Consider the following 26,375-nt stretch of genomic DNA (forward strand, 5'->3'; position numbering starts at 1 on the left):
TGCTCTTGTGATCTTTTCTGCCAGCAGGGTGTGCTGAATGACCAGGATAAGTAAAAGGCAGTCTCTTTGTCTGTGATCTGAAGCTTTGAACGTTTAGTGACCATCTTTTTATGTGAAAATGCAAATATCCATTCATATTTGTCCTATAATAGCAGTATTTAAAGGGTTAGTTCATCCAAAAATTATCCCATAATTTACTTGCCCTCAAGCCATCCCAGTGTACTTCTAGCTGGTACTTTCAGCCAAACACAATCAGTTACATTATAAAATATCCTGTCTCTTCCAATCGTTATAATGGGAGTGAATAGTGCCTGAGATTTTGAATCCCAAAAAAGCGCATCCGTCCATCATAAAAGTAATGAAACCTTAATCAACTCACACATCAGTTGTGGTAAACGGAAGCTCAAGCATGTTCGCTTGAGGTGCAAGAACCAATGAGGTTCATTCTCGTGTTATGAATCACGTTTGAGCTTCAGCAAGAACCAATGAGGTTCATTCTCGTGTTATGAATCACGTTTGAGCTTCAGCAAGAACCAATGAGGTTCATTCTCGTGTTATGAATCACGTTTGAGCTTCAGCAAGAACCAATGAGGTTCATTCTCGTGTTACGCATCATGTTTGAGCTTCAGCAAGAACCAATGAGGTTCATTGCCGTGTTACGCAGCACGTTTGAGCTTCAGCAAGAACCAATGAGGTTCATTCTCGTGTTACGCATCATGTTTGAGCTTCAGCAAGAACCAATGAGGTTCATTGCCGTGTTACGCAGCACGTTTGAGCTTCAGCAAGAACCAATGAGGTTCATTCTTGTGATACGCAGCACGTTTGAGCTTCAGCAAGAACCAATGAGGTTCATTCTCGTGTCATGCATCATGTTTCAGCTTCAGCAAGAACCAATGAGGTTCATTCTCGTGTTACGCAGCACATTTGAGCTTCAGCAAGAACCAATGAGGTTCATTCTCGTGTTACACAGCACGTTTGAGCTTCTGATTATGTCTGGTAAGATGCCTGTTGATGCTTGTTTTTTTTGTTTGTTTTTTTACAATTTCTAATTTAGTCTTTAGATTACAGGTACAGATTACACTTTGTGTTCCATTTCATGTCAATTAATTACCATTTAGATGTAAATGTGACCCATTTATATTTAGTTTATAATACTTCTCAGTAACCTACTCCTAATAAACAAGTGCTGGTGAATTGATTTTTGTGAGGGGAAATTATTATATTCTGTATAAGATGGCAAATGGCATAAAAATTGCACTGATTGCAGTTGGAGAAATCTAATAATACAAAATCTTGGCTTTCTTTTCATGTTAAAATACAGTATATTATTCATACCTCCATACAAAATAAGTAAATGCTCACTTTTTAGCAGAAACTTTTGTTTTTTAAATAGACTGTCCACTCAAGATTTCCAAATGAAGCTGGGGTGGATGAGTTAACACATTCTTTGAGTGTTTTACGTGATGGCAGTCACCCGGACACTTGTGTTAAACAACAGCGCAGAAAAGCATGAATTATGAAGTGAGGAATGGCAGGCATTCCTCGTGATGTTGGTGGGGGTGTCCACCTGCAGGACTTCACTCATTATCAGCTTCATTATCAGTGTGCAGGTTGGACCTACTGACAACTGTGCCAGAACTCTGATACAGATGAATATTGTTATGAAAACATCACCAGCTGTGCTGCCGTCATCGGGTGAATCTCGGGCTGCTGAATCTGCCCTGCTCGGATTTCACTCCAAAAAATCAAAAGGAAGAATTAAGGTTTTGTTATTATTATTTCTACTACTATTATTTGTTGTTCGTATTTCTACTACTATTATTTATGTATTCAAAGATTAATCTTTTGAAGTAAGCCAAGGTTTTTTCGCATTGTGTGGTAGGCTTATTTTCACCACAAATAAGCATGTTTTCTAGTTTTTATTACCATTATGCTAATGATAATACAATCTCTATAATATGAACAAAATATATAAAAATTAAAAGCAATACTGTACATAATGACAGTATCTGTTGTACTGCCTTTATACTGGCTTTAAATTTTAAAAATCAGTCTTTATTTAATAATAAATGTGTTTTAATAACCGTACAAGTTCAATGAAACCATCAAAATACGAGGAATAATAAAGAACAGAACACTTGACTTGGTTAAGGTATTGATTGACAATCATTTGGCAAAAAAAAAAAGGCAAACCACAGCTAAAGTTATTTTACAATGCAAAAAATTTACAGGAAAAAGCAAACATTGGCTACAACATAATCAATTATTAATTTTTAATTGGTTCTCTTGTTTTTGCATGTGCTCATAATTTCTTCTTATGACAGCATGGCCAAACAAAGTTAGGTCGTCACAATTTGCCATGTTTAATTGCGTTATCACAAAACAATCGACTCAAAGCCCAACTGCGCAATATGCTGACATCTTATCGATTTTTAATGTTTGATTAAAGGGGGAAGATGATGTCAATTTTCCTAGGCTGGACATTACTTTTGTTTTGGCCACCTTCAGTTACATATCATGATTCGAGTCCAATTTTTATAAGTATATCCTTTCATGTTTTCTTTACTTGGTAAAGAAGAAAGATTAGTTTTTTCTTGTGGGCAAGTATTTGTACTCAGTGACTTGTACAGGTGTTATCCTCCTCAGTGTGATCTGAGGTCGTTGTGATCCTATGCAGGTCTACCCCATCACTTCATGCTCTGTACTCGCGATTTCCAGGTGGATGATTCTGAAATGTTCAACTTTTATCTGAGAATAGGGGTGATTTGTCATCTGGGCAGGACTTAAACAGATTGTCCAAACTGTCCAGTGCTCTTGGATCTCTCCTGTCCCAAATGCTGATTCTCATCCAAAGCAAACTTTAGGTTTGACGTTAGCTCTACCATGCTCTTCTTGGAGAGTGCTGTGATGTCTCCCTCAGGATGGCATTTCTCTTCATCATGCCTGAAGGGCCAATTGGAGCCAAAGGCTAAAACTTGGAAGTCCACAAGAATCACATAAGCCTCCAAAGACCCATACATATTAGCGGTAGAGGTGACAAATGCAAGTCCATGTCTTTCAGTGATGGTGTTGTCACTGAGGTGTCAAGCGTAAGTCTGCATGTCGAGCGATGAAGCCGCAGATAAGCCAGGAGAGGGCTGGGTTGAAGCCTCAGATGTGCCAGTCGAAGCCAAACACATTTAGGATGTGTTGAAAGGTTAGGCCGTGGACTGCAACAGCTATGAGCGTTGAAATATTACCAAGTCTTAAATCAAAAACCCACATCCCCTGCTCCCCGCCACCCTTTGGCCTTCTGTAACGTGGCAACAAGCAGAGCTTAAAGTCAAGTCTTGCGCACATACCAAGTCTTTCTTTATGTTGGATCGTCTTTGGGAACATGTTAGTCTCACACTTTTTTTTCCCCCATGTCTTTTTTTGGGACATGAAATACAGCTAATATTGGTCTTTGCTGCTGCTTTTTTGGCTTAGATGGTGATATTTATCTATGAATAGTATGATCGTGTTTGTTATTCACCTGCACTCGAAAGTGTTTAGGCTTAAATTTAAGATTTGTATATTTGAATTGCATCTAAAATGAATTGCACAGCTAATAAATCTGTAAGTGTACTTAAAAACTGAATGCATTTTAAATACACAACCAGGTTTATATATTTATCAATCAATCCAAATACATATCTTGAGTGTATTTCTCATCCGACTTGTGAAATGTTTCATTTGTTAATGACATCCCAACATTTGGCAACTTTTATTTAATGTATTGCATTTGAAGTATATCGTATCTGTATGTTTTGCCTGGGGAAAAAAATTCACATGAACTTGATATGCTTTGCTATGAGATTTGAACACTTTTTTTCCAGAATAAACGCCATAGCTCAATAAGAGGGTTTCAATAGGAGTGTTTTTATGCAGATTAGGGATATAATAAAAAATGCTAAATGGAAACATTCAGGTGAAGCAAGAAATTTCAAATTGAGCATTAAAGTCATCATAAAATGTTTTAACGGAATATTACTGTGTTTATTATAAATAATTTATCTGTACACATTCAACATACTTTAATCAGAAAAGTTATGCCATTTACATCACATTACGGGAGCAAGAATCGCAAATTTCCATTCCATTTAGAAAAAAAAACAACTTGATTTGGGTGGATACATTTTTTTATTCAATTATTCAATTAAATGTATTTACAGAATAAATTCCTAGATTTGCACCAAAATAGTCATGTGATTTATTAATTTAATGAGTGTCCCATGCTATGTCCTTTCAGCCATTTGACTGATTAGAACACAAGTTCATTAGAGCGTTTTTTCTACAACTTCCATTGCTATTTTAGCGCCAGTTTCTTCAAAATGAAGATTTAGTTCTCTAGAACGCATGGAGTGGTAAGGCGTGCGTTCACACAAAGCATGCACACTAACCACTTGGACACTGCTTTGACGATATAGTAATCATTGGATGCTGTTCCATCCTCTATGCATGTGTGCCATATTAATACCATGAGGATTCAATATTTTTATGAGGGTTTTTAACATTTTGTTAGTCATGCATTTTCTACATTACTTTTGGGTCTAGCTGAAAGTAAAGAACATTTTTGTGCATGCCCCTTATCAATATTTTCAGTAACACTTTTTATTAAGCTCCCATTAGTTAACTATTTAATGTATTACCTAAGATTTAGCAATGTGTTTGTTGCAGTATGTATTAATCTTTGTTAATATGAATCAAAAATATAGTTGTTCATGTAAGTTCATTTTAATACTTCTGGAATATCTTTCATTGTTAGTTCATATAGTCAATGTTAACAAATGGAACCTTATTGGTAAAGTGTTGCCCTATCTCCACAGTGAATGTTTTGAGTGCAAAGAAGCCAGCAATGACTCTAATCCCTCAGTTTAGTTTATTGTGACACGCCAGTTCTCTCATGGTGTTCAGATACATGTCGCGTCCACGGCCCGTCTCCTTCGGTCACCACAGAGTGAATAAGTACCCCTCAGGTGTGTTAGATTGTCCCATCGGTCCATAAACCCTTAGCTTATCTGTTGACAGCCTGTCCCGCCTGCTGACCATGCTTCCATATCATGATGCAGAACAACCATGTCCAAACTAGAGATACCAGCATGCAGTCGCAGTGCAGGTGTCTGTGAGATCTCAGTTGGGAAGACGGCATGGCTGCGGTTGATAGATTAAGTGTAAGGCCTGTTTACGGCCATATCCTCTTTTTTATTTTGGTATTCATGATCTCATGACAGTCCCTACACCTGTGTCCGATCACAGGGTCTGATATCTGGCCACATGGAAAGCACCTCCGTAGTTTTAGTAATTGCATCACCACTGAGATATGTGGATACAAATTTAGATTCCTGACTGCCGGGCAGAGAGGGGCTTGCATCAGGTTAGAAGGCCTTATATATCACTCCATGATGGATGAGCCGCTGTAGAGGAATTCTCTGTGGTTCATACTAAAACAATACTTGGTATTGAGCCGCTGCCCCAACTTGAACCTTCAATTCATTCATGCTGTTCACAGAGACGACCATTAGCGTTTAACTCCAAATGGGGGTCGTTGAGTGTAAAGGTGCACTAAGTAATTGCTCTTTTAGTCTTAAAGGGTTAGTTCACCCAAAAATGAAAATGATGTCATTAATGACTCACCCTCATGTCGCTCCAAGCCCGTAAGACCTCCGTTCATCTTCAGAACACAGTTTAAGATATTTTAGATTTAGTCCGAGTGCTTTCTGTCCCTCCATTGAAAATGTATGAACGGTATACTGTCCTTGTCCAGAAAGGAAATAAAGACATCATCAAAGTAGTCCATGTGACATCAGTGGGTTAGTTAGAATGTTTTAAAGCATCGGAAATACATTTTGGTCCAAAAATAACAAAAACTACGACTTTATTCAGCATTGTATTGTCTTCCGGTTCTGTTGGGGATCCGCGTTCACGAGTCCGCAGTGACGCTGCTGACGTAAGACGCTGCTGACGTGTATCTGGTGCGTCCGTGTATTCGGGTTCAAATAAATATGGCTGGGCAAAAAAATGCAAGTCTTCCTCTGTGTGGAAATCCTTAGACATGTTTGTGAAGATTGTTTTGTTTCCAGCGTGCGTCTCCCTCAGACTGTAAAAGAAGCTCGGGCGCACCAGACACACGTCAGCAGCGTCTTACGTCAGCAGCGTCACTGAACGCGGATCCACAACAGAGCCGGAAGACAATACAATGCTGAATAAAGTCCTAGTTTTTGTTATTTTTGGACCAAAATGTATTTCTGATGCTTCAAAACATTCTAACTAACCCACTGATGTCACATGGACTACTTTGATGATGTCTTTATTTCCTTTCTGGACAAGGACAGTATACCGTTCATACATTTTCAATGGAGGGACAGAAAGCTCTCGGACTAAATCTAAAATATCTTAAACTGTGTTCTGAAGATGAACGGAGGTCTTACGGGCTTGGAGCGACATGAGGGTGAGTCATTAATGACATCATTTTCATTTTTGGGTGAACTAACCCTTTAAATGCAACTGATACCTTGCATGAATGCAGCCATCATTTTTAGTTTCCTAAGAGTTCCCACTATTTCTACCAGTGAGTTTCTGTTCATGAATACTGCCTAAATATTTGTAAAAAATTTTTGGAAGGATTTCCATTTTTATGGTACTAATTGTTATTGATATGAATTGTATTAACTCTTGTGCTGTGCTGTATTGAACAGCAACACAGCCTTTTAAACTGCTTGTAGATCTCTCATGCTATATTATCAACACATATTGGATTCAATCTTTGTCAACTTGTTCTCTTTTAATCAGCAAATATGTATTTCTTTTTGGAACTGATTGATCATAGGCCTCGTTGATCTGAGTTAATGCAACTCTTTTTTTCTTCTTTTTTTTGTGTGTGTGAATATAGCTTGAGTGTACTTGTTTTTACATAAAACATGTGCTAACTGAAAGAAAAAAAAGTTGTTATAATATAATATTTGGTGGGGGAGTTATTATACCCTGTGTGAGGAAACCTATCGCATTGGTAAGTTTTAGTCCAATGCGATTAACATTAACTAGCATTTTTGGGGAAAAGAGCACACCAAAGTGACATTATATAGTGGCATGAATATAGTGCAGATGCTGCATTTTACTGCTTTTTTGGGTCTATTTTATAGCTTGACTTGCCAACATTCTTCAAAACAACTTTTTTTTATTATTATTCCATAAAAGTTGAGTTTCAAGTGACATGAAGGTGAGTAAATTATGAGTGTTTTCATTTTTGTATGAACTATTACTTTACATCATTTGTAAATTACTTCATCTCTTTTATGTTAAATGCAATTGATATTGAATTACTTTGCATTATTACAGCAGAACAGTGATAGAATCAAATCAGATACAAGAAAGATAAATGTATCAAAAGAAAAACAAACTTTAGTGTGTAAATGACTTCTGCCAGTTTGTGCTGCTAGGGTGAGCCGAGATTAATTGAGATAAGTAGAGCAAAGATGATTCCTGCTAAAATGAATGAGGAACTGCACCAGAACTTGGTATCTAGATATGATGTCTTTATGGGCCCAGGTCATTGCACAACCTGATGCTTTACACACACAAAAAAAGTAAGGGAAGAGGGGGGAGGAGTATGGCAACTGTCATCACAAACAAGAAACATCTGTCTCATTTGTGTAACTTGTTTTCTTTTAATATGAGAAGTATGCTGGTAGAGATCTGTGAGTTTTGAGGAAGGCCTGGGAGGAGAGAAGAGCGCTTGTTTCACTCCTGGAGTCATTCTTCCAGACCGCTGGTGAACTTATGCCTTTCTCTGCAGACTCATGTCCTCGCAGGTGAGTATGTATACAGTGTGAAATGGAAGTGGATAAATTAGTACTCATTACAGTTTACATTTATGAAAAACGAAAACAGTAAAAAAATATATATTATAAAATGTTAATTATATTTTGTATTTTGTATTTTATACTGTATATAAATATATATATATTTTTTTACTTATTTCATTTTGATATATATACACATTTTATTTTTATGAAAAATTGTAAAAGTAAATTATAATACATATTTTATAAAAAAGAATTTACTTTTATGTAGCCTATATATAGATATAATTTTATTTTATTTATGTTTACATTTTTGTATGATTGACTCATTTGAATTATTTTATTTCATTTATTTTTTTCATTAAACTTTATATATATACATAGTGTACATGTACATACATGTATGGCCACAAATGACATATTTGCCATTGACTTTCATGTCTTGGCTTATCAAACAAATGTTCCTGTGATGACTTCAGAGACCAAAGTCATATTAAAAGTAGCTGAAAGGCTAAAGCCCCTGATCTTTGAGTTCCTTTATTGAATTGTAGGTTGATAATTATGTTATGTCCCTGGAAAAGCCTTTCCAAATATTAAATTACTGTGTGGTATTTTCCATCAAAGAGGCGGTGACAGGGCCATTCTGTTGACAGGATTAGATTTCTCATAGTGAAATCTCCCTCAAGCGCATTTTACATCTATTCTCATACACACTGATTTTTCCACAGTCAGGCCCGTACATTTGTCCCAAAATAGAAATAGGACAAATTTCTTACGGTCACACACAGATTGTCGTGTTATAGGTGTTAAAAAGTCACCCTGAAACATCCACGGTAGTAAAGCATGTCTGCATGTTTCAGTACGAATTTCAAAACTATGCAGCAAAGAAAAGCAGTGTTTTGGGCCCCAATATCTCTACTTCCACAAACACAGGATGTGCTGGATATTATGAGGATTTCTCCATGATTTCTCCAGCCTGCGTCCACAGATATGCCCCCTGCTTTAATATCCCAGTGCACAATAAAAGACAAACTCTCCTCTCTTTAGACCACATCTTCCTGTTCCTCAAAGCAGTTTATTAGTAACAGACATTGGTATTACCAAGGAATATGGAAGCGGACTTTAAAATGTACATATAAAATGACATGGTTGGATTGTTTTAAACTAGTGTGCACGCTCTCACTGTTTTCCAACAACTGAAAAAAGCCAGAGGTGCTTTGATGACATTTGCAACATCAATTAAAGGTGAAATGCGTCATCTCGTTTTGAGGGTGTAACCTACCCGTCAGACTGTCAGGCCCTTGATAGGGAAGACAGTAGTATCCTACAGCAAGGGTGGAGTGGAGTAGTCTGATCGCTTCTGAAAGAAACAGATGTAGCAGACATTTATGCAGTGATGCTTGTTATTCAGGTGTACGTTTACTATATGTATTTAAAGGTGAAGTCTATTATTTCTGCACCAATCTGTTTGTTTGAGCAGCCCGACTAGAATGGACACAGAATTTGCTTTCGCCGATAGTGTGAGTTTGGTGATGGGGATATCTGTTTGTCTTAAAGCTACACTGTGTAATTTAAGTTGATTCTTAGCAAAAACACTTTGTTCTTTCAAAATGATATGTGCTCATCCATGTGTAATTACTTCCACCAACTAATCAAGTATTCTCGGTAGCACTTTGTTTTACAGTCCTGTCCTATACTATGTACTTATTGTAGTAATGACACTAGGTACTAACCCTGAACCTACCCCTAAACCTTAACTTAACCCATGTAGTACCTTACACTACTCATTACTTTTGTGTTAAGAACACACAAATGTGTGTTACCGGTAGTGTTACCGTATTTTCGTAAGCGTAGAATCTGCCATTCAGAAGATATATAAGCGAGTCACCCGAATGGCGGCCGCCATGTTGTGCCTCCATCTTGAAAATACATTCAAAGCCAAAGAGGGACATACCTGGAAATTTAAGCTTCGCCTTTCGCGCTTTTACAGTCAGTGGCACTGTGACGAATGCGAGGGGAGATTACTCACGACTGTCGCCGTTTTTGAAAGCCTGTTGAAGATGGAGGATCACGCCTTACCTTTCCCTCTACTTTAGCTTTCCCTCGCATTACTGATCTCTGACTCTGCTCACAGAGAAAATTATGTAGCTTACGCTGTAAACATTGCCCTACACTATTAATCTCGTACAATATGCAGAATAACGATAGCACTGATGCTTTACTAACATTAGCTTGCATTCGTTTGGGAACCTGATAGCTGATGTTAGCAATGAAATGACACCAGAATAACGAAAAAGTAAAACTATTATTCGTTTTACATAGAGGTCATAACCTACATGTTAACTGACTAAACTAAATGCAATTGGTAATAGTTTTCTAAAGTTACCTCATCACTTGAAGGAACACTCGTGGACGAAGTCAAACTGGAAGCCATGTTAATCGTGGATAATACGGTCACCGTAGGAGTTAAAACGCCCTCGGAATGGGAGGGGCTAGAAAGTAATGTTCAGTTGGTAGTCATATACAATTTCACCGCTAGATGGGAGAAAATCTTACACGGTGTAGCTTTAATTGTGGAAGACTGACAATGTTTGCAAACTTTTTGCACATTACACATTCCATTTTTTTTATATACTTATGCCGCTCAAAGTCAGTATCTCTGTATCATTGAATGGTTTAATGTTCATTATATATAAAATAAACCTGTAAAAAAAAAACTGTATGACTTTATATTATAAATATTTATAATAATGCAAAATGTTTCTTGAGCAGCAAATCAGTAAAATGATTTCTGAAGGATCATGTGTCACTGAAGACTTCACCATCACAGGAATACTTTTTAAAAATATATTAAAATAGAAAATGTTATTTTAAAATATATTTCACATTACTCTATTTATATTTTTGATTAAACGAATGCAACTTTGTTTCAAAAACATAAAAAATCTTACAGACCCCTACATTTTAAGTGGTAATGTATGTTCCATGATAAAGGAATATTGTTTATTATTATTATTATTATTTGTGGAAAGTGGTACTTAATTCAAGCTGTTGGGCAACAACTCAGCAAAGTGGTGCTTACGAAAGTCATCTCTGTGGCCGCTTGGTTGCAGCACCAAACCACATGTATGCACGTCCGATAACCTTCATTCCTGTCATTATTCCATGAATAGTTTCTATAAATATTTATTGTTCTTGGCGTGATGGCATGACTCTGAGTTCAGCCTAGACCGGGTCACTAGCAGCTGCCTGACTGGCACTGCCCTGATCCCTAAACCATTACATGGGTCTGTAAAGTAGGATACAGAAGGAAGATGCCATTCAGAATGTCACTAAATTTATTCAAAGAATTGATGTCGTAGTAGGTGTGGTTAACCCAGTGATCTCATATTAAACTTGTACATTACTGTTCAGAAGTTTGGGTAACTCAGAAACCCATCAAACAAGACCAAACTATTGTGCCCTGCTAAAAAATGGCCAGATTGGTCAGCGTGGTCTTTTTGGTGAAGCTAGTTAACTAAGGATGCCTACTTCCACGTACTGTCATTTGCAAAGAGCAATAAGCACACGCACAAGGATGTCAGTCTTTGACACAGCATATATTTCAATTTAATATACATTCATATGAAATATAGTCCTCTTCAGTGTATAAGTCTTTACAAACCTATGTTTCTTTTAAAAGCATACTGGATAGCAAGTTGTACTATAGAGAAGCTTGGAGTTATGGTATCGTACAAAGTCGCCATAAATAATTGTCATTCTGTCTGACTAATAGAGCAGGGAATGCTGGGGGATTTGTTTATTTGTGGTATGTGCGTCTGGAGAGGAAAAGTGCTAGAGTCATCGTGCACAGAATCCATGGTCGGTCCAAGCATCCCAAGCCGGTAAACAATTTATGTTTGTCAGTTTTGTGCCAGATGCATGGTTACAGCTCAGCACCAATGATCTGTCTGCGTCACTAGCTACGACTTTTATTTTCAATGCGCTCCTTTTGAACGGCTTGTTAACACTTGCAATATTTCCACTCCGTCTTGTTTGGAGTTGCTTTGCATCCCTTCTAAAGCAGGGCTCACTTTAACACTCAGCTGTATATACGCTATCGGTGAGTGATTCTTGAATTCAAGCAGCATCACAGGAACGAATGTCAACGAGTGTGGAAAGTACATGTACGCCTGGACTGCATCTCAGCGTGTAGTGTTTCGATAGTTCGGTTAGTCCATCTTTCAAGATGAAGCCCTAAAGCAGCAGCTTTTAAACATTGACCTTTCTCCATATTCATGTGCCCCTGAACCCGCCGGGTCAACGTCTGTCAGTTACCCCGTTCCCAATGGCACTCCTCTGGTGCGCGTCACATAAAAAAATCACTCTCTATTCGATTGCAATAAGTTAAAAAATATACATGTATAAAAATAAGAGAGCAACTGCAATTAAAAACAGAACGAGGAGAGAGAAAAATACTCTCAATTGGGACGTCAGATATATAGTCTCATGTATGACATGTTCCTCTTTCGTTGCATGAAATGCTTGGGAATGTCTCTGTCTTCCCTTGTGTGTATTTGCCTAGTTTCCCTGTGCGTGTAGGGAAGTGTTGAGGGGAAGTTGTGCCGCCTGGATCACCGGCACGTGTGCATCTCTACCATCTTGCGACACTGTTTGCACTTGACGTAGCAGCACCAGTGGAACTTGCAGCTGCAGCGGTCGACCACCTCCACCTCCTCGGTGTGGAACCCGCGGCCGCAGCACATGAGCTCGCAGCCGTCGATGGCCTTCGAGGTCTTGTTGCAAAAGCGCCCCGCGGTTCCCATTATGCCCGGCGTTCTGGGGTCGTGCTCGCAGAAGTCTGGGCTCGGGTCCAGGTACACCAGATCTTCATCCGTGTGCGGCTTGAACTGCGAGTTTCGTGGAACCAGGACCTTGGTGGTGCCCACTTTACGCAGCTCCACTTCTGTAGCGCCGTCGAATTTCTCCTTGATGACGTTGCCCACTTTGCGGAACGGTGGCATTGCTTTCCAGCAGGTCTTCACCTCGCAGGAACCTGAAACACCGTGGCACTTGCATTCCACTCGCATGTGGTTCAGAATCGCCTTGGAATGGTAAAAGAAATGTCATTTATTAACAAATCGTGCGTGTGTGAAAACTTTCAGTGGTGATGTTTGTAAAGCCGCTTACCTTCCTCCCTGCCTCATTATTGTGAAGGTTCATTAGGGCTCTGTTGGAGGACTGGCCTTTACTTCGTTCCCTGATGTCCACAAAGGACGTGGAAAAAGCAACCCCATATGCAATATTATCTGAGCATCCTGACCACTGGAAACCTGTTGAGATAAAGACGGTCAAGAGTGGAGAACTGTAATGAGAAATCTGGAGTTTTATCAGTCCATATGGAAACAAAGTTATTTACAAGGTACTGGATTGGTAAATCGTCATTCTAACAAAGTTTTCCAGGTTAGTAAAATCAAATATTTTAATTTCATTTATAGTTTAGTTACCTAGATATCCATGAGAAGAACTGTATATTTAGCTGTTTATTAATTTTTACTGTACTTCATTCCTGAGGTTTTCAAACCTTATTACTTTTTTCACTACACTAAAGCAAATCATTCAAATATTATATGGAAACTATTTATTTTGTATTATGTTGATCGCATATTTATTTTCTATCCATTGAAAGTGTAATGTTAGGTGTATACATTTTTTTTTAAATAATTTTTTGTTTTGTTTCTCATCTTAGTTAAACTAACCCTAACTATAGCTGACAATATAATAAAATAATAATAAATCCCTATCTAATTATTTCTGCCCAGTTATTAGACAGCAGAATGAAACAATAATATCATAGAAATATTCAATACATGTTTTAAAATGATTCTGTTAAATATAATATCTTAGGTTGACACATTTAATAAACATTAAGATTACAGAATATATTTGTATAGTATTATTGTATTACAATATGTTTCAGATCCGGCACCTGTGAATCGTGACTGATCACTTCACATGTCAACTCTTCCTATCAAAGTGGACATTTCTTGATCAGGATAAGTTGCTCTAATGACCAGAACATTCACCGTTCAGTCTGGGTATGCAAGAATAATTTTTGTGGGTTCATAGCAATGCCACTGATTAATCATCATAATTATTATTCAGGTAAAGCACACATACCTTCTGGACTGACACCGTGCACATTGCGGTCGCAGCCACACTTGTCCAGCTCTCCACTGCTGCAGGCTCTGGTCACTGCGAAGGCTACGCTAGCAGCAGATAGAGCGTACACAAATGCAGCTTCTCTGGTCCCTGTGACAGAAATGAGCAAACATAAGGCATCCCCATGCTTTTAAGCAGAGCTGGCTTCATGTTCTTTTAAACGGGACTCTACTCACCTTGTGTGACCACTTTCCCGAACAAAGGAACACTCTCCAGCGTCGAGCAGTTCCAGCGTCGGTTGCGGAACTGAAACTGGCACTCGTCGATGGCGAGCTGGGCTCCCCTGCGGACCGCGTCCATCACCTCCACGTTACGCTTGCAGATCTGAACCTGCCTCTGGATGAGTCCTCTGAGCTTCTCACAGGTTTCTTCATCAGAGATGCTCCCCACTGAGGACAGCTTGGCCAGGTATCTGAGGACAAACCAAGAGACTGCTAATCAATGCGTGTTCATAGACTCTCATTACACAGACATTTGTACTGACATTTTTTTTTTTTGACATCGTATCTAGGAGCTGGAAGATAAAGCGAAAATGTCACATGGACTATGCAGGGTGAATAAAGAGATTTATGCAAGGAATGTTGTAGAATAAATATTTTTTTATTTATTAGTTTAGCTGGCATTACGTTTTCGTCCTATGATATTCGGTTTAGTTGTTTTTCCAGAGTTTTGTAGCTTTCAGTATGTTTAGTTCGTAATACTTTATAACAAGTTAAAAAAAAATTAACATTGGTTATATCACTGGCTTTCATGAACTAAAAATAAACAATCATTTTATTGTATTGGAAATATTACATATGCATTTGGATATGTGGAATGTATCAGTCAAATTAGCCAATCTATTCTAAACAAACAAGTTAAAAATGAACAATAGTATATTTATATTAGTATATTTAGTATATTGGTGTATTATTATTAAATATTGTATATTTGTTATATTTATTCTGTAAGAAAATTGTTCATTATTAGTTTGATAACTATTGCATTAATTAATGTTAACAAGTTTCAACTTATTGGAAATAAAAAGGCTTCTGAAGTTTAACTGATATTATTGAAATAAGTTAAATGGTGTTAAACTTTCCAGTTCTCCTTATTTAGTGACATTTTCATGTTGAAGGAGGGAAGGTTATAAAGGTATCATTTTTATAAATATACAGAGTATATAAAACTAAACTAAAACACGAAACTAGCTAAAACGTAAATAAATAAAATGACCGCAAATCAAATTTAGAGTAATTTTCCCACCAAATTATGCTTTATATATTTTTTTTGAAGTTAAATGCTTTCATTTAGTTGTTGTTATAGTTTCCGTTAACGAAAACACTGCATTGTGGCACTAACAGGTTTTTCCATTGACTCTGTACACAGATCTAAACGCTGTGGCTCTCAGGTGACGCTCTTGGAAGGCTGTGCTGGACAGAAGAGGTAAGGGTGATGTTGAGGGAGACTATCTTCACCCATCACCTCCAGGGCCAGGGGGTCGGGGCAACACCATCGCTTCAATGGGTCTGCTGAGCTCCATCTCTTTAAAGCACCTTATAAAAATAGTCCTATACTACAACGCAGCGCACAGATTTCCTCCATACACACCAAGCTTGGTCTCATTGTCATCAAGAACAGGTGGAGATCAAAGTCTCTGCACAGATGTATTTAGTGGGTTGCATAGAGGTGATGTTTGCAAAAGTAGTCACGGACAGCTTTGTTTTGTGTTATATGTCTCGAAATTTCTTTTGGTGTGGTACTGAGTAATTCAAAAGTACGCCCAAATGTATCGCGGATGAAAGTCTCAGAATGGCTTTGAAAGTGCTGAGCTGTAAACACTCATTTAAGTTACAAGATCACAGCGATGCCGTTGAGGAGCCATTTTTGGTTCCCAAAGGAACCTTTTAATGAACAGGTCTTAAAAGAACCATTTCTTTCTATAAGGAACATTTTTAAAATTCAAAGGAACTTCTTCCACCATAAAGAACCTTTTGTGGTGACAATTTTTACAATGATTAATCAACTAACAACCAAAAATACTTTTAAAGTGTTTATTTATCTTAGTTCATGTTCAAGTCAACATTTACTAATACATTATTAAAATCCAAAGTTGTATCTGTTAACAATATTTCATGGACCTTAGCTAACATGAACTAACAATGAACAATTGCATTTTTATTAGCTAATCAAAGATTAATACATTAACCAATGATAACTAATGGGAACTTTTTGTAAAGTGTTACCCCTTTTATGGAATGGAAAGTTTCTATGAATGTGGAACGCCAATAAAGAACCTTTATTTTTAAGGGTCCGTTCACAAAGAACGAGTTTTTGCATTACAATGTGCTGTATTCTATTGTTATTTTATGTCATATACCATTGCACTTGCCTTTTGCATAGTTTTTCATGACGGTGTCCAAAATCGCATACTGTATAGTAGGTAGCCTACTACATTTAGTTTGAAACGTTCTGTTAAAAAAAGCACATTCAATATAGTACAAATGTGTGTATGAATGAAATTCGGACGTACTAGATCCACAATGTTGTCACTGTCATGTGACCTACCAGTATCCAGTTCACTGACATTCAAAAAATCCCCTCCCGTGCCTCATGGGATAGGAAAGTGTTCATCATATGCACAGTACAGAATCTCAACGGTTGTAGTAGGTACTTTTCCGGGTACTTTTCGCCTATAATTTTATCAATGTTATGCATTTGGACAAACCAATCGGCTCGCATAATGTGATTTCGCCTATTATGTGGAAGCAAGCATATTCAGACACAGGGAATGTTCTAAAATGTGGGGCACAAATTAAAAACTCATCTCTCTAGACATTACTTATTTTTCATATTACTGACCTGCACCTCCAACTTTTAACACTATAAGCATGTTCTTTGTGAATGTTCGCTATAGTAGTCTTGAGGTCTGCTTCGTTTCAGAGGCTCATTTTCACAGGGCGACTGGCAGCGGTGCATCTCGCCCTCTCTGTTGTTGACAAGAGCTGATTTTGAAGGCCAAGGCTGGGGCAGATAAGAAACAAACACCTCCTTGTTCACGAGATCATCTCTGCTCTCACAAGCTTTGATAACACACTTGTGTCCGGCCAGAAGATGAAGCATGACATCACCGGCCAGATACAGACGCATTCTGCATGGTGGGTGATCGAGTTTCTTTTTTATCATGTGTAGCATCTGTTGACGATTGCATGTTCTTGCATGCTTGTTTACGGCTTTTGTTTGTTACACCAGTAAATTAGCTCTGTGATCCTGACCTGATAATGAATCTGGCAGCCAAATGGCAGCGGAGGCCCGTCCGTTCTGCCGGGATAAGCGCTGGAATATAATATATCAGTGCCAGATGCTCTCATAAGACTTGCGCTCGTATCAAGCGCGGGATTTTGACAAACAAGCACCTGAAGTACGGCCCGCTGCATATTTGTCTGGGAAAAAGATTGTCTGAGACCTTGAGAGAATCTTGTTTTCATTGCTCCCCATTTCTAGCGTTCTCTTCTACTTTATTTTTTCTCAAAAAATGTACTCGCTAATCGCAACGCTAAGTTTGGGAAAACAAGGGGAGCCGACGCGACGGTGGGATTTTGTAAAAGAATGGGAGATGCCTTCCTGTGTGTTTCTGGGAGGTTTTTGCGGAGCATTCCACCTGGAGCACGGTGCCTTCTTCCTTTTGTGTCATGTTTGTGTTGAATTACACATCCCTGGCCTCCGAGCGCTGTTGGCTCCAGATGGCTTAGCAAAGCGCGACTTAGCACGCAACCAGGCTGTTCGAGAGAGTTTGGAAGAGAATGAGAGAGAAAAAGAAATCGCCAACTCATACACACACCAGGCTGTATATATCCGCTCGCCTCCTATTACTGTCAACATATAAACAACTTAAAGTTATATACTATACACTACCATTCAAGAGTTTGGGGTCAGTAAGGTTTTTGAAAGAAGTCTCTTATGCTCAACAAGCCTGCATTTATTTGATCAAAAATACAGTAAAAGCGGTAATACTGTGAAATAATATTACAATTCAACAAATAGATGTTTTCTGTTTGAATAGGTTTTAAAATTTTATTTATTCCTGTGATCAAAGCTGAATTTCCAGGATCATTACTCCAGTCTTCAGTGTCACATGATCCTTCAGAAATAATTCTGATATGAGGATTTGATCCTCAAGAAACATTTCTGATTATTATCAATGTTGGAACCCCCCAAAAACACACACACACACACAAAAAACAGTTTTGCTGCGTAATGTTCTTGTGAAAACCGAGATTTCAAGATTCTTTTGATGAATAGAAATTTCAATAGAACACCTTTTTTTAAAAAACAAACATAGCCTATTTAGTAAAATGATAATGTCTTTAAAAAAATAAGAACTTATTGACCCAAAACTTTTGAAAGGTGTATATATAAATCACTGTAGACACTCTAGTCGAAAGTGTTTATAATTTTTACAGAAAAAATACTGTAAAAATGCTACAGTAAAATCCTTACCATATACGCTTGACTTCCTCTCAGCATCTTTTTTGTGAGTTTATTGAATAATCAAACGACGGCTGTTAACATTTCCTGTCTCTCTGTGGTAAATCGGTGAAGGTAAATATCAGACCTGTTCAAGCTACGACGGCAAGTAAACATGCATGCTGCGGCGTCCAAGGGCCACAATTTCATGATGCTTATAAAAATATTTGATATTTACATATTTGTCAGCTGTGCGTCACAGGGCGACACGTCTGTGTATTAAAAGCTGTTTGTCTGACATAAATTCAGCGTTAAAGGCATTTAAAGAAACTGATGCATCACCCACGTATTTCCATTTTTTTTATTATTATTAAACCACCTTTAACAACATTTAATGTCCCTCAGCAATACCAAGGAGTTTGTTTTCAACATAAACACTATTGCTGTTACTATAATGCATGAATGTTGGCATTGCTCATACTTTTCCAAACTTTGTGTAATATCCTGCACTGTTTGCGGCACAGACAGGAATGATATATTACGTAGTGTGACTTGTTTATTCCTATTACATCTCTGAGCAATCAGATTTGATTTTCAGCTGGAAGATGATGAACTGCGTTACATATTCAAACACACAGGGGCCACTTGCATAAACCTGGCCACTAAGACTTAGTCTTAAGTGTTAATAACTAGTCTGACTAACTGGCAGTAGTCTTACTTTTCAAACAGCATTTATTTGAAATAAAAATATTTTTAGCATTATAAATGTCTTTACTGTCACTTTCGATCACCTTAATGCATCCTTGCTAAATATGAGAATTAATTTTGAAACCTTTGAACTGTAGTGTAAAGATGACGATAGTCACGTTTCATTTCTCCTCACAACATTGAAAATGCAGTCAAGAAGATGTCCAATAGAAAGGACCCAAAATGTGAATCAAACATCCATCACGGGATGCGACATGTTTTCAGAAACAGATGTGTCATTCTTGCACAACTGTGTTTCTCTGATAAACATCTCTAGTTTCCTCAATAGCTCAGTGACTCATTGGTATTTCTCTTGCAGACTCTTAAAAGCACATGTACCAAAAAGTCATTTGCTCATTTGCTTTCAGTTATGAACAACCTGGAGCTACAAGACAGTCGTTAGAGTTGCATTTGTGTGTTTCTGCAGGTCTAGTGGATCTGTCTTTAACTCTAGAGGGCAGTGCTATCTCATTTATTCACAGTATCCTAAAAGATTAGCACTACAATTAACTGAACATGGTAATTTCAATCAATCATATGGATCTCATTTGGCATCCAAGAAAATGACATCACGTGTCAATTCCAACTGTTAATATTTATTTAAGCTTGTTTCTATCTCTTCTATCAGATTAAATATGTACATCAGGTGTACATGTATGATGATGTCATGTACATCATGAAGATACTTCAGAGGACCAAAAGTCTTTCAGAGAGGTAAGAAAACATGTAAATTTAAACGCATTAATTCAGCTTTTCTAATTGTTGTATATGAATCTGCTTATACAGGGTAGAACTGTTTGAATCATACCCAGCTAACAAAAATATCTAAGAACATTTTGCTAAAATTCACATTTAGTTATGACAATGTTATTTCTGACATCCATTTTTTTTACGTTTAAAATAATTCTTTTTTTGTAATGTTAATATCATTTTGCAAACATAATGTGAATGTTACTTTTGAATGTCTGCTGAATGTTCTAAATCATGTAGTAACATTTTAAAAAATGTAAGATTAATGTCTTTTAGATTAAAAAAAGACGTTCCATGAAGAATGTATAAATACCATTTTTGTGCTACATTTTTCGAGACCAGATAACTCTGAATAAGCGTTCTGTTAATGTTACTGGAAGAGTTAACTTTGAGAGAACCTTGCCAGAACTAGTTCCAAAGTTCTGAGAACGTTCCCATTTGTACATGCATACTTATGTAAAATATAATTTGCATAAATTCAAGAAATTCATGGGTGCATTTAAAGGTAAATTGTGAAGGCATCCCTGCTTCTGATCTCTAAAGAACATCCTAAACATCTTGTGACCAAAACGTCAGAACGCAGATCTGTAAAAGTGAAGATGGATAGACAGGAGACTGAAGGAATAGCGCTCAGGTTCAGTACAGAAAAATTAAGAGAAATTACTTTTTTCTGTTTTTAAGTTTTTCTCCATAAAAATACAAAAGCAAAGGCAAAGAAAATGTTAAATTTAGCTTATGGCATCTCAGAAGGGTTTATGTGGCTCTAAATCTCAATTAGCATTCGTGAAAAGCATTATTACTGCAAGATTATTCCTGATTAATGGGCAGTCAATAAGAGATTGCTCAAATTCAATTTTCCATCTCTCTTTTAATGTGTACGTCTATCACCTATTTTTCTACATGTAGTGTGTAATATTGCTGTTTGTAAACATAAAAGGTCTCCAAATTTCCAGAGATCAAAGTGCAGATAAATAGTTATTGTTTCCCAAAAGAAAGAAGAGATTCTGAACTGCATGAAACGAGTCGCCAGTAAGTACAGTCTCTCTTTTTGCATTACCGTCTTTTGACCCTCAAACACAGTGTTTGTTGCTGAGTGTGGTTCGTGTTGTCGACATGTTGAGAAGATGCTGTTTTCTGCACTGCAAAAGCAAATCCACTTTGCATGCACTTCCAATGGTTAAGGACTCAAATGAATACCCTAAAACCGAAGTTATCGTTACTGTTTTAATGCTGAGAAAGATCCGGGCGATGCGATGTAAGTGGTAGACCAATCCCAACAGACTGGAACATCTGACCAATCAGAGCAGAGCTGGCTCTCAGAAAGGATGGGTTTAGAGAGACTGGACACTTTATCAAACCATTTAAAGATATAAGATATATTTGTATAAAAATTGTATATTACAATAAAATGTTTATTTTATTTTTTACTTTGGATGCATGTAAATCTTCTATAGGAGACTCCGAAACACAATGAGGAACCTTTAAAAGAGCATAATGGGGCACTTTAATGAGGATAATCAAGAGGAAAAAGATAAAAGCTGACCTGTTTTATTAAGTTAACCTTTTAATAGGCTGTTGTATGAGTGGAGGTATGTGACAACAGGTTTTACAGCTTCATTACCCTGTTGTCACTGGTGTTATTTGTGTTATCAGCCCTCGGCGCCAGAATGTTTTTCACATTAGAGGTTTCTCTCTTCTCATGTTGCTCATCAGCTGTGAACTATTTATTGACCATCCATGTGCAAACGTCTCCACCACTGTTCTTTCCATCCCACGCGGAGAGTAACACTGCATCACATCCTAAACAAATGCGACTGCATGGTTTTGTATCGTTTTATATTCATAATCGTAACTGCAATCGAGTTGTTGCATTTGTGAACCTACCGTGACCTCAGCATCTTAAAACCCATCTCAGCTGCTGTATTTAACACTTTCTTTAGTTCTGAAATTATTGCATAATGGAACTAGAATAGGAATTTGTCATCGAGACAAATTTTAAACTTTAAAAACCACTGAATTGTGAAGGTTGCTTAGGCCTTAGGTTGGATACTTAAAGATTGGATGAGTTGAGAATCAGGATTTTTATAGTCTATGGATATTTGGAAATGGGAAATTGTTTGATCGGTTAAAAAAGACAGCGCACTAATGCCGGGTTAGACTACACTATATCAGACTGATTTTGGCATGATGAGTTTGACGTAAGGTGTCGTAGTGATTCGTAAATGACAAATGGGCATTGATCGTTTTATCTTGTATAGTGTGTCATAGATGACAAACGACACCGTGCCTGAGATGCTTCACGACATCCTGAAAGAAAGACTAGCATGTTTAATTTTTTTCCAGTCCTCCACGACAGGTTCCGTCACATGTGTGACGTTGACCAATAGGAGCAAACACGCTGCTTTGGTAGCCATTGTTTGTTTATGCTCTTGTTCACGGAAATCAGTCGCTAGTTCCGCCTTCACGATGACATCATGCATGTCATTAAAGATGACAAGCGATGATTGGTCAAGAAGCAACGTGTAGTCTGACATGTTTCTTGTCCCAAATAGCCAAAATAGCATAATCTGAAATAGTGACTATTGTAACACAAAAAATGTTTTGTGTAGTCTGAACCCTGCATAAGTTGAAACAGACTGTGCAAAGTTTGGTGGATTTAATTTGAAAGCTCTAGGAGTTTGAGTCAGAAATGTTGGTCTCCACTTAAAGGGACAGTTCACCTAAAAATGAAAATTCTCTCACTCTCTTGCCACCCTAGATGTTCAGAAGACATTGATTCGTCCACTGGGGTCGTATTGATTACTGTTATGATCGCTGTGTTTGGTTTTTCAAGCGTCAAACGAGTGGCAGCCATTCAATATTTAAACTCACAGAGATGGATTAGTTTCCTAAAAACCTTTGTTTGTGTTTATCTGAGGGTGAGTGAATTATTTTTGGGTGAACTATCCCTTTAAGGATTTTGAAGTTCGATCAATAACAGTATGCTGTCTTTGCCAAGCCGAGATGAAAGCAAGAGTCTCTGCTTGTCAAGATGAATTAGAATAAGTATTGAGTGACCATTTGCAGTATTTATTTAGAAAAGAGTTTGTTTGATAACATCTACCATCTGTTATTTATGCTCTCTAATTAGTGATTCATTCCTGGCATTCTAACACAAAACAACCGCAAATAGTCATTGATAAAAATTGATAGAGCAATATAAGCTTATTTTTGCATGAACAAGCACATGCTGTAGATGTGAAGGTTTGCAGATGTGCAGGTGCAGTATGACTGCTCTCCCTCCATACAGGTGCTCAACAATCATACATTCACACACGCTTTCAGCTGTACTTCAAAACATTTCATTATAACTGTTGAGTAGAAGTGGACTTTTATTGCAGCTTGATGCTTTTTAAGCAACACTGATCTGAAGAATCTATAATGAAACATCAAAATATCGGTTTAATCTCTGAAGAGGTGTGTGTTGAACCAATAACCTACTACAGAAAAACCATTGCAGATCCTTTATTTTAAGAGTGTGTGCAGGTGCCGTTGAACTGAATGCATAATAGTTCAAAGGCTTCTTACATGCAATAAATGCGAAACTAAACAGAATGAGTTTGGTTACTCAATCTTATCTGATTTTATTTTAAATGAGTGAGACAAAACATAAACTGTTTTCTTAATCTTACCTTACATCTTATTTTAAGATCAGACATAACGTGCAGCATGTTTGTTTAAGAAGAGGTCACTGTTGATTTCATTTAAACTAGAATAACAGTGTTGCTTGGAAGATTTATATGTCTGAAGATGGTCTTCATCAAAAAGCATGCAATGGATTTACTGAAATGTTTTGAATTCACACTATTTATTGTCAGTTGTCATGCTGGTTCCATTGATTCCAATACTAATAGATTTTTTTCTACAATTAATAAACCTTAAAATTACTTTTTTTTTGGGGGGGGGGGGGGGGGGTGTTGCAGGTTTTACATTTTTACATTGAGTCTCTCAAAGACCAATGCCCTTTCCTTGTTGATCAAATTCATATTAACTTAACCTTTCAGTTCTTATCAAACGTTTTACTTAATGACAAGTCAGATATTTATGACATTAGTTACTAGATTTCCTATCAAGATAGTGTTTCTTAATAGTATAAACTACACTACAGATTCATGCCCACGTGTTGCTCATATAACTTGAAAACTTGTCTAATGTCTATTTGGCTACTTGCTAATACCTGTCCTGGGATGGGGTTGGAAGAGTGAACAGGCTCCTGTCAGAATGATCATATTTTGTAGACAGGTAGGAGGTTTTCCTTTAGTGTGAAGCGTGTTTGTACATGCCCCAAACCTGTCACCTCGCCTTTAGTTAAAAACACTCTTCCATCGAAAACTTAGTTGCATCTGGATAGATTAAATGATGTGCTATTCTGCCCTGAGGATACAGATAAATAATCTTAAACAGCTAGAAATGCAAGCATAGAACAGAAATCTTGATATGGCCTAAATCAAGCCTGCTATTCTGGTACTTAACCAATATGATGGTCTAAACCAGACCATTGGTATAATCGTAAACTTCTATGAAATGATTGATTTCTACAGCTCTGTTCAGCACTGTATGTATGAGGAAGAGTGCTGTTACTGCTGTCATATTCATGCGTTGCTCTCCAAGCTGCGCGCAACCAGCGCCAAGCGCAGCTGTGCCAAATGCACATGAACTGAAAGTTTGTGCCAGTCTCCAAATAACCAGTTTCATTTCCTTATGTTTTGTGCTCTCCCTTCAATGCATACTTTTGTTCAAACGGACTTTATTTTCTATTATAGGCCACATTACACTTTGTTTTTTTGTGACTATACTTCATGTTTTCTGCGCGTTCAAAAATGTGCAGCAAAGGAATTAAGGTATGCAATCTACAAAGGTAGGTGCTGAATATTCTCATTTATATGATCATATCATCATCAGTCAGATTTGTGATTGCCATGGCTCATAAATTGTGGTGCACTGACACGCTACACATTTGCTTTTGGGAATCTGACTGACTTTAGTCATAACAGACAACATAGACGTCAAAACATCACATGAATGAAGAAAGTGATATTCACTTACAGCCAGTTGCTCGCGTTGGCGGAGAAGAGTGCTAGAAAGAGCATAAGCAGTGACCTTATCAAATACTCCGATGACATCTTGAGAGGAAGAGAGGATACAATCAGGTAAAGGTTGCCGGGATAAAATCCTCAGGAGGAGTTTGTCAGAGGCACTGCGCTGAAAAGTTGCATCGAAAAGCGATTAATCCATCATTACGCATCCATTTGGATGAGAAGCAGGTCTGTCCGGATCAACAGTTCTTGCCTCCGTGTATAATCAAGCGCAAGTGCTCAATATAGTTTGTATAGTGGCAGTAAAATCACACTGAGCGGTATCCTCTGATGCGATTTCTTCAGAGCGCGTGTAGCGGTTTCCACGGTCCACTTTTACGCAGCTCAGGTAAATATGAACCTCGCCAGTAAAGTGAGTCTAATTGACAGTAATGGTCCTGCGCATGGAGTTAATTCATGTAAACGTGAAGTTCAGCTCGGTTTGGTGACCCCTGTAGATGCCACTCTGAATTCAGTCTGAGAGTGAATGCTGAATTTACTGACTCCTGAAGGGTTTGGTAGGGGCGGCGCGTCATTTGGGGGAGGTTTTGATGTGTGAGAAAGCAGATAAAGGCGGGTGTAGTGCATGCATATATGTTTTCTCTCGCGCTTGGCTGCCAAGTATTTTTAGAGTTCTCCAGAGGGACTCAGTGCGGCAGCTATTCGCCGTTCTCGAGGTATAACCTCTTATACTTTTGGCAAGGTGTATTTTCCCTGGCCTCAGTGCCCCCAAACGCAAGTAGGCTACTTTGTGGTTAAGATGCTGTTTATAGACTGCCTTGTATTTTGACAGCTTTGTATAAAAATAGACAGTATTGCATATCATTAATGCTGTTATATATAGCCTATAGTTGTCATTTGAATGAAAATGAAGAGTTATGAATTTCAAGAGTCGCCTCGAGACACATCATCCCCACAGATCTCATTTATTAGGTTTACATAAACAAATGAAGCCAGGTTTTGTATCGAACATTGGGCGGAAATCAGTCGCTGGTGTTTTCACTTCGGGTTGTTTCCTTTCAGAACATTAACAGCAACAGTTCATCATGTGTGTTTAACATATGCAATAGGAAACAAACCACAAACATCTTTCTATGCTGGTAAATCTTACTTGTAATTGTTTTTATCTGCCTAGTACTGGACTGATAGACAAGTGTTTGACTGGGTCACTCAAAATCCCTGTTGACCAACAGAGGGAGAAAGTGAGTAACAATGACTGATGCTTGTGTCAAGGTTGGGTTTTTTATTGAAGGACTTCTAGGTTTCAATCTGTGAGATTATTCTGATTAATCTTTCA

At 37.7% G+C, this 26,375-nt stretch overlaps 1 protein-coding gene and 1 long non-coding RNA gene across 2 annotated transcripts; one reads left to right on the forward strand and one right to left on the reverse strand.

Annotated features, from left to right (window-relative positions):
- Positions 1-11,400: 11,400 nt before the first annotated feature.
- wnt4 (wingless-type MMTV integration site family, member 4) lies at positions 11,401-25,593 on the reverse strand. Its single transcript, XM_077204042.1, has 5 exons — positions 25,050-25,593; positions 14,198-14,433; positions 13,980-14,111; positions 12,990-13,132; positions 11,401-12,904 (listed from the first exon to the last, which is right to left on the reverse strand). Exons 1-5 carry the CDS (start codon positions 25,124-25,126, stop codon positions 12,434-12,436), a joined length of 1,059 nt encoding a protein of 352 aa, XP_077060157.1. The 5' UTR covers positions 25,127-25,593; the 3' UTR covers positions 11,401-12,433.
- LOC143711910 (uncharacterized) lies at positions 12,385-15,641 on the forward strand. The gene is made up of 5 exons (XR_013194935.1): positions 12,385-12,913; positions 13,017-13,262; positions 13,780-13,897; positions 13,965-14,429; positions 15,390-15,641. It is a non-coding gene; the product is annotated as an uncharacterized LOC143711910 (long non-coding RNA).
- Positions 25,594-26,375: the final 782 nt, after the last annotated feature.

The sequence above is a fragment of the Siphateles boraxobius genome, unplaced genomic scaffold (assembly GCF_051911475.1).
Source record: "Siphateles boraxobius isolate OS27281-9 unplaced genomic scaffold, OSU_SipBor_1 5, whole genome shotgun sequence".
In the NCBI taxonomy this organism is placed as follows: Eukaryota; Metazoa; Chordata; class Actinopteri; order Cypriniformes; family Leuciscidae; genus Siphateles; species Siphateles boraxobius.

Excerpts from the sequence above, each read along its gene's own strand:
- wnt4 (XM_077204042.1), bottom strand. The coding sequence starts at position 25,126 with ATGTCATCGGAGTATTTGATAAGGTCACTGCTTATGCTCTTTCTAGCA. Across the intron at positions 13,133-13,979 it reads GCACGGTGTCAGTCCAGAAG|GTTTCCAGTGGTCAGGATGC; the intron begins GTATGTGTGCTT and ends TTATCTCAACAG. Across the intron at positions 12,905-12,989 it reads ATAATGAGGCAGGGAGGAAG|GCGATTCTGAACCACATGCG; the intron begins GTAAGCGGCTTT and ends TACCATTCCAAG.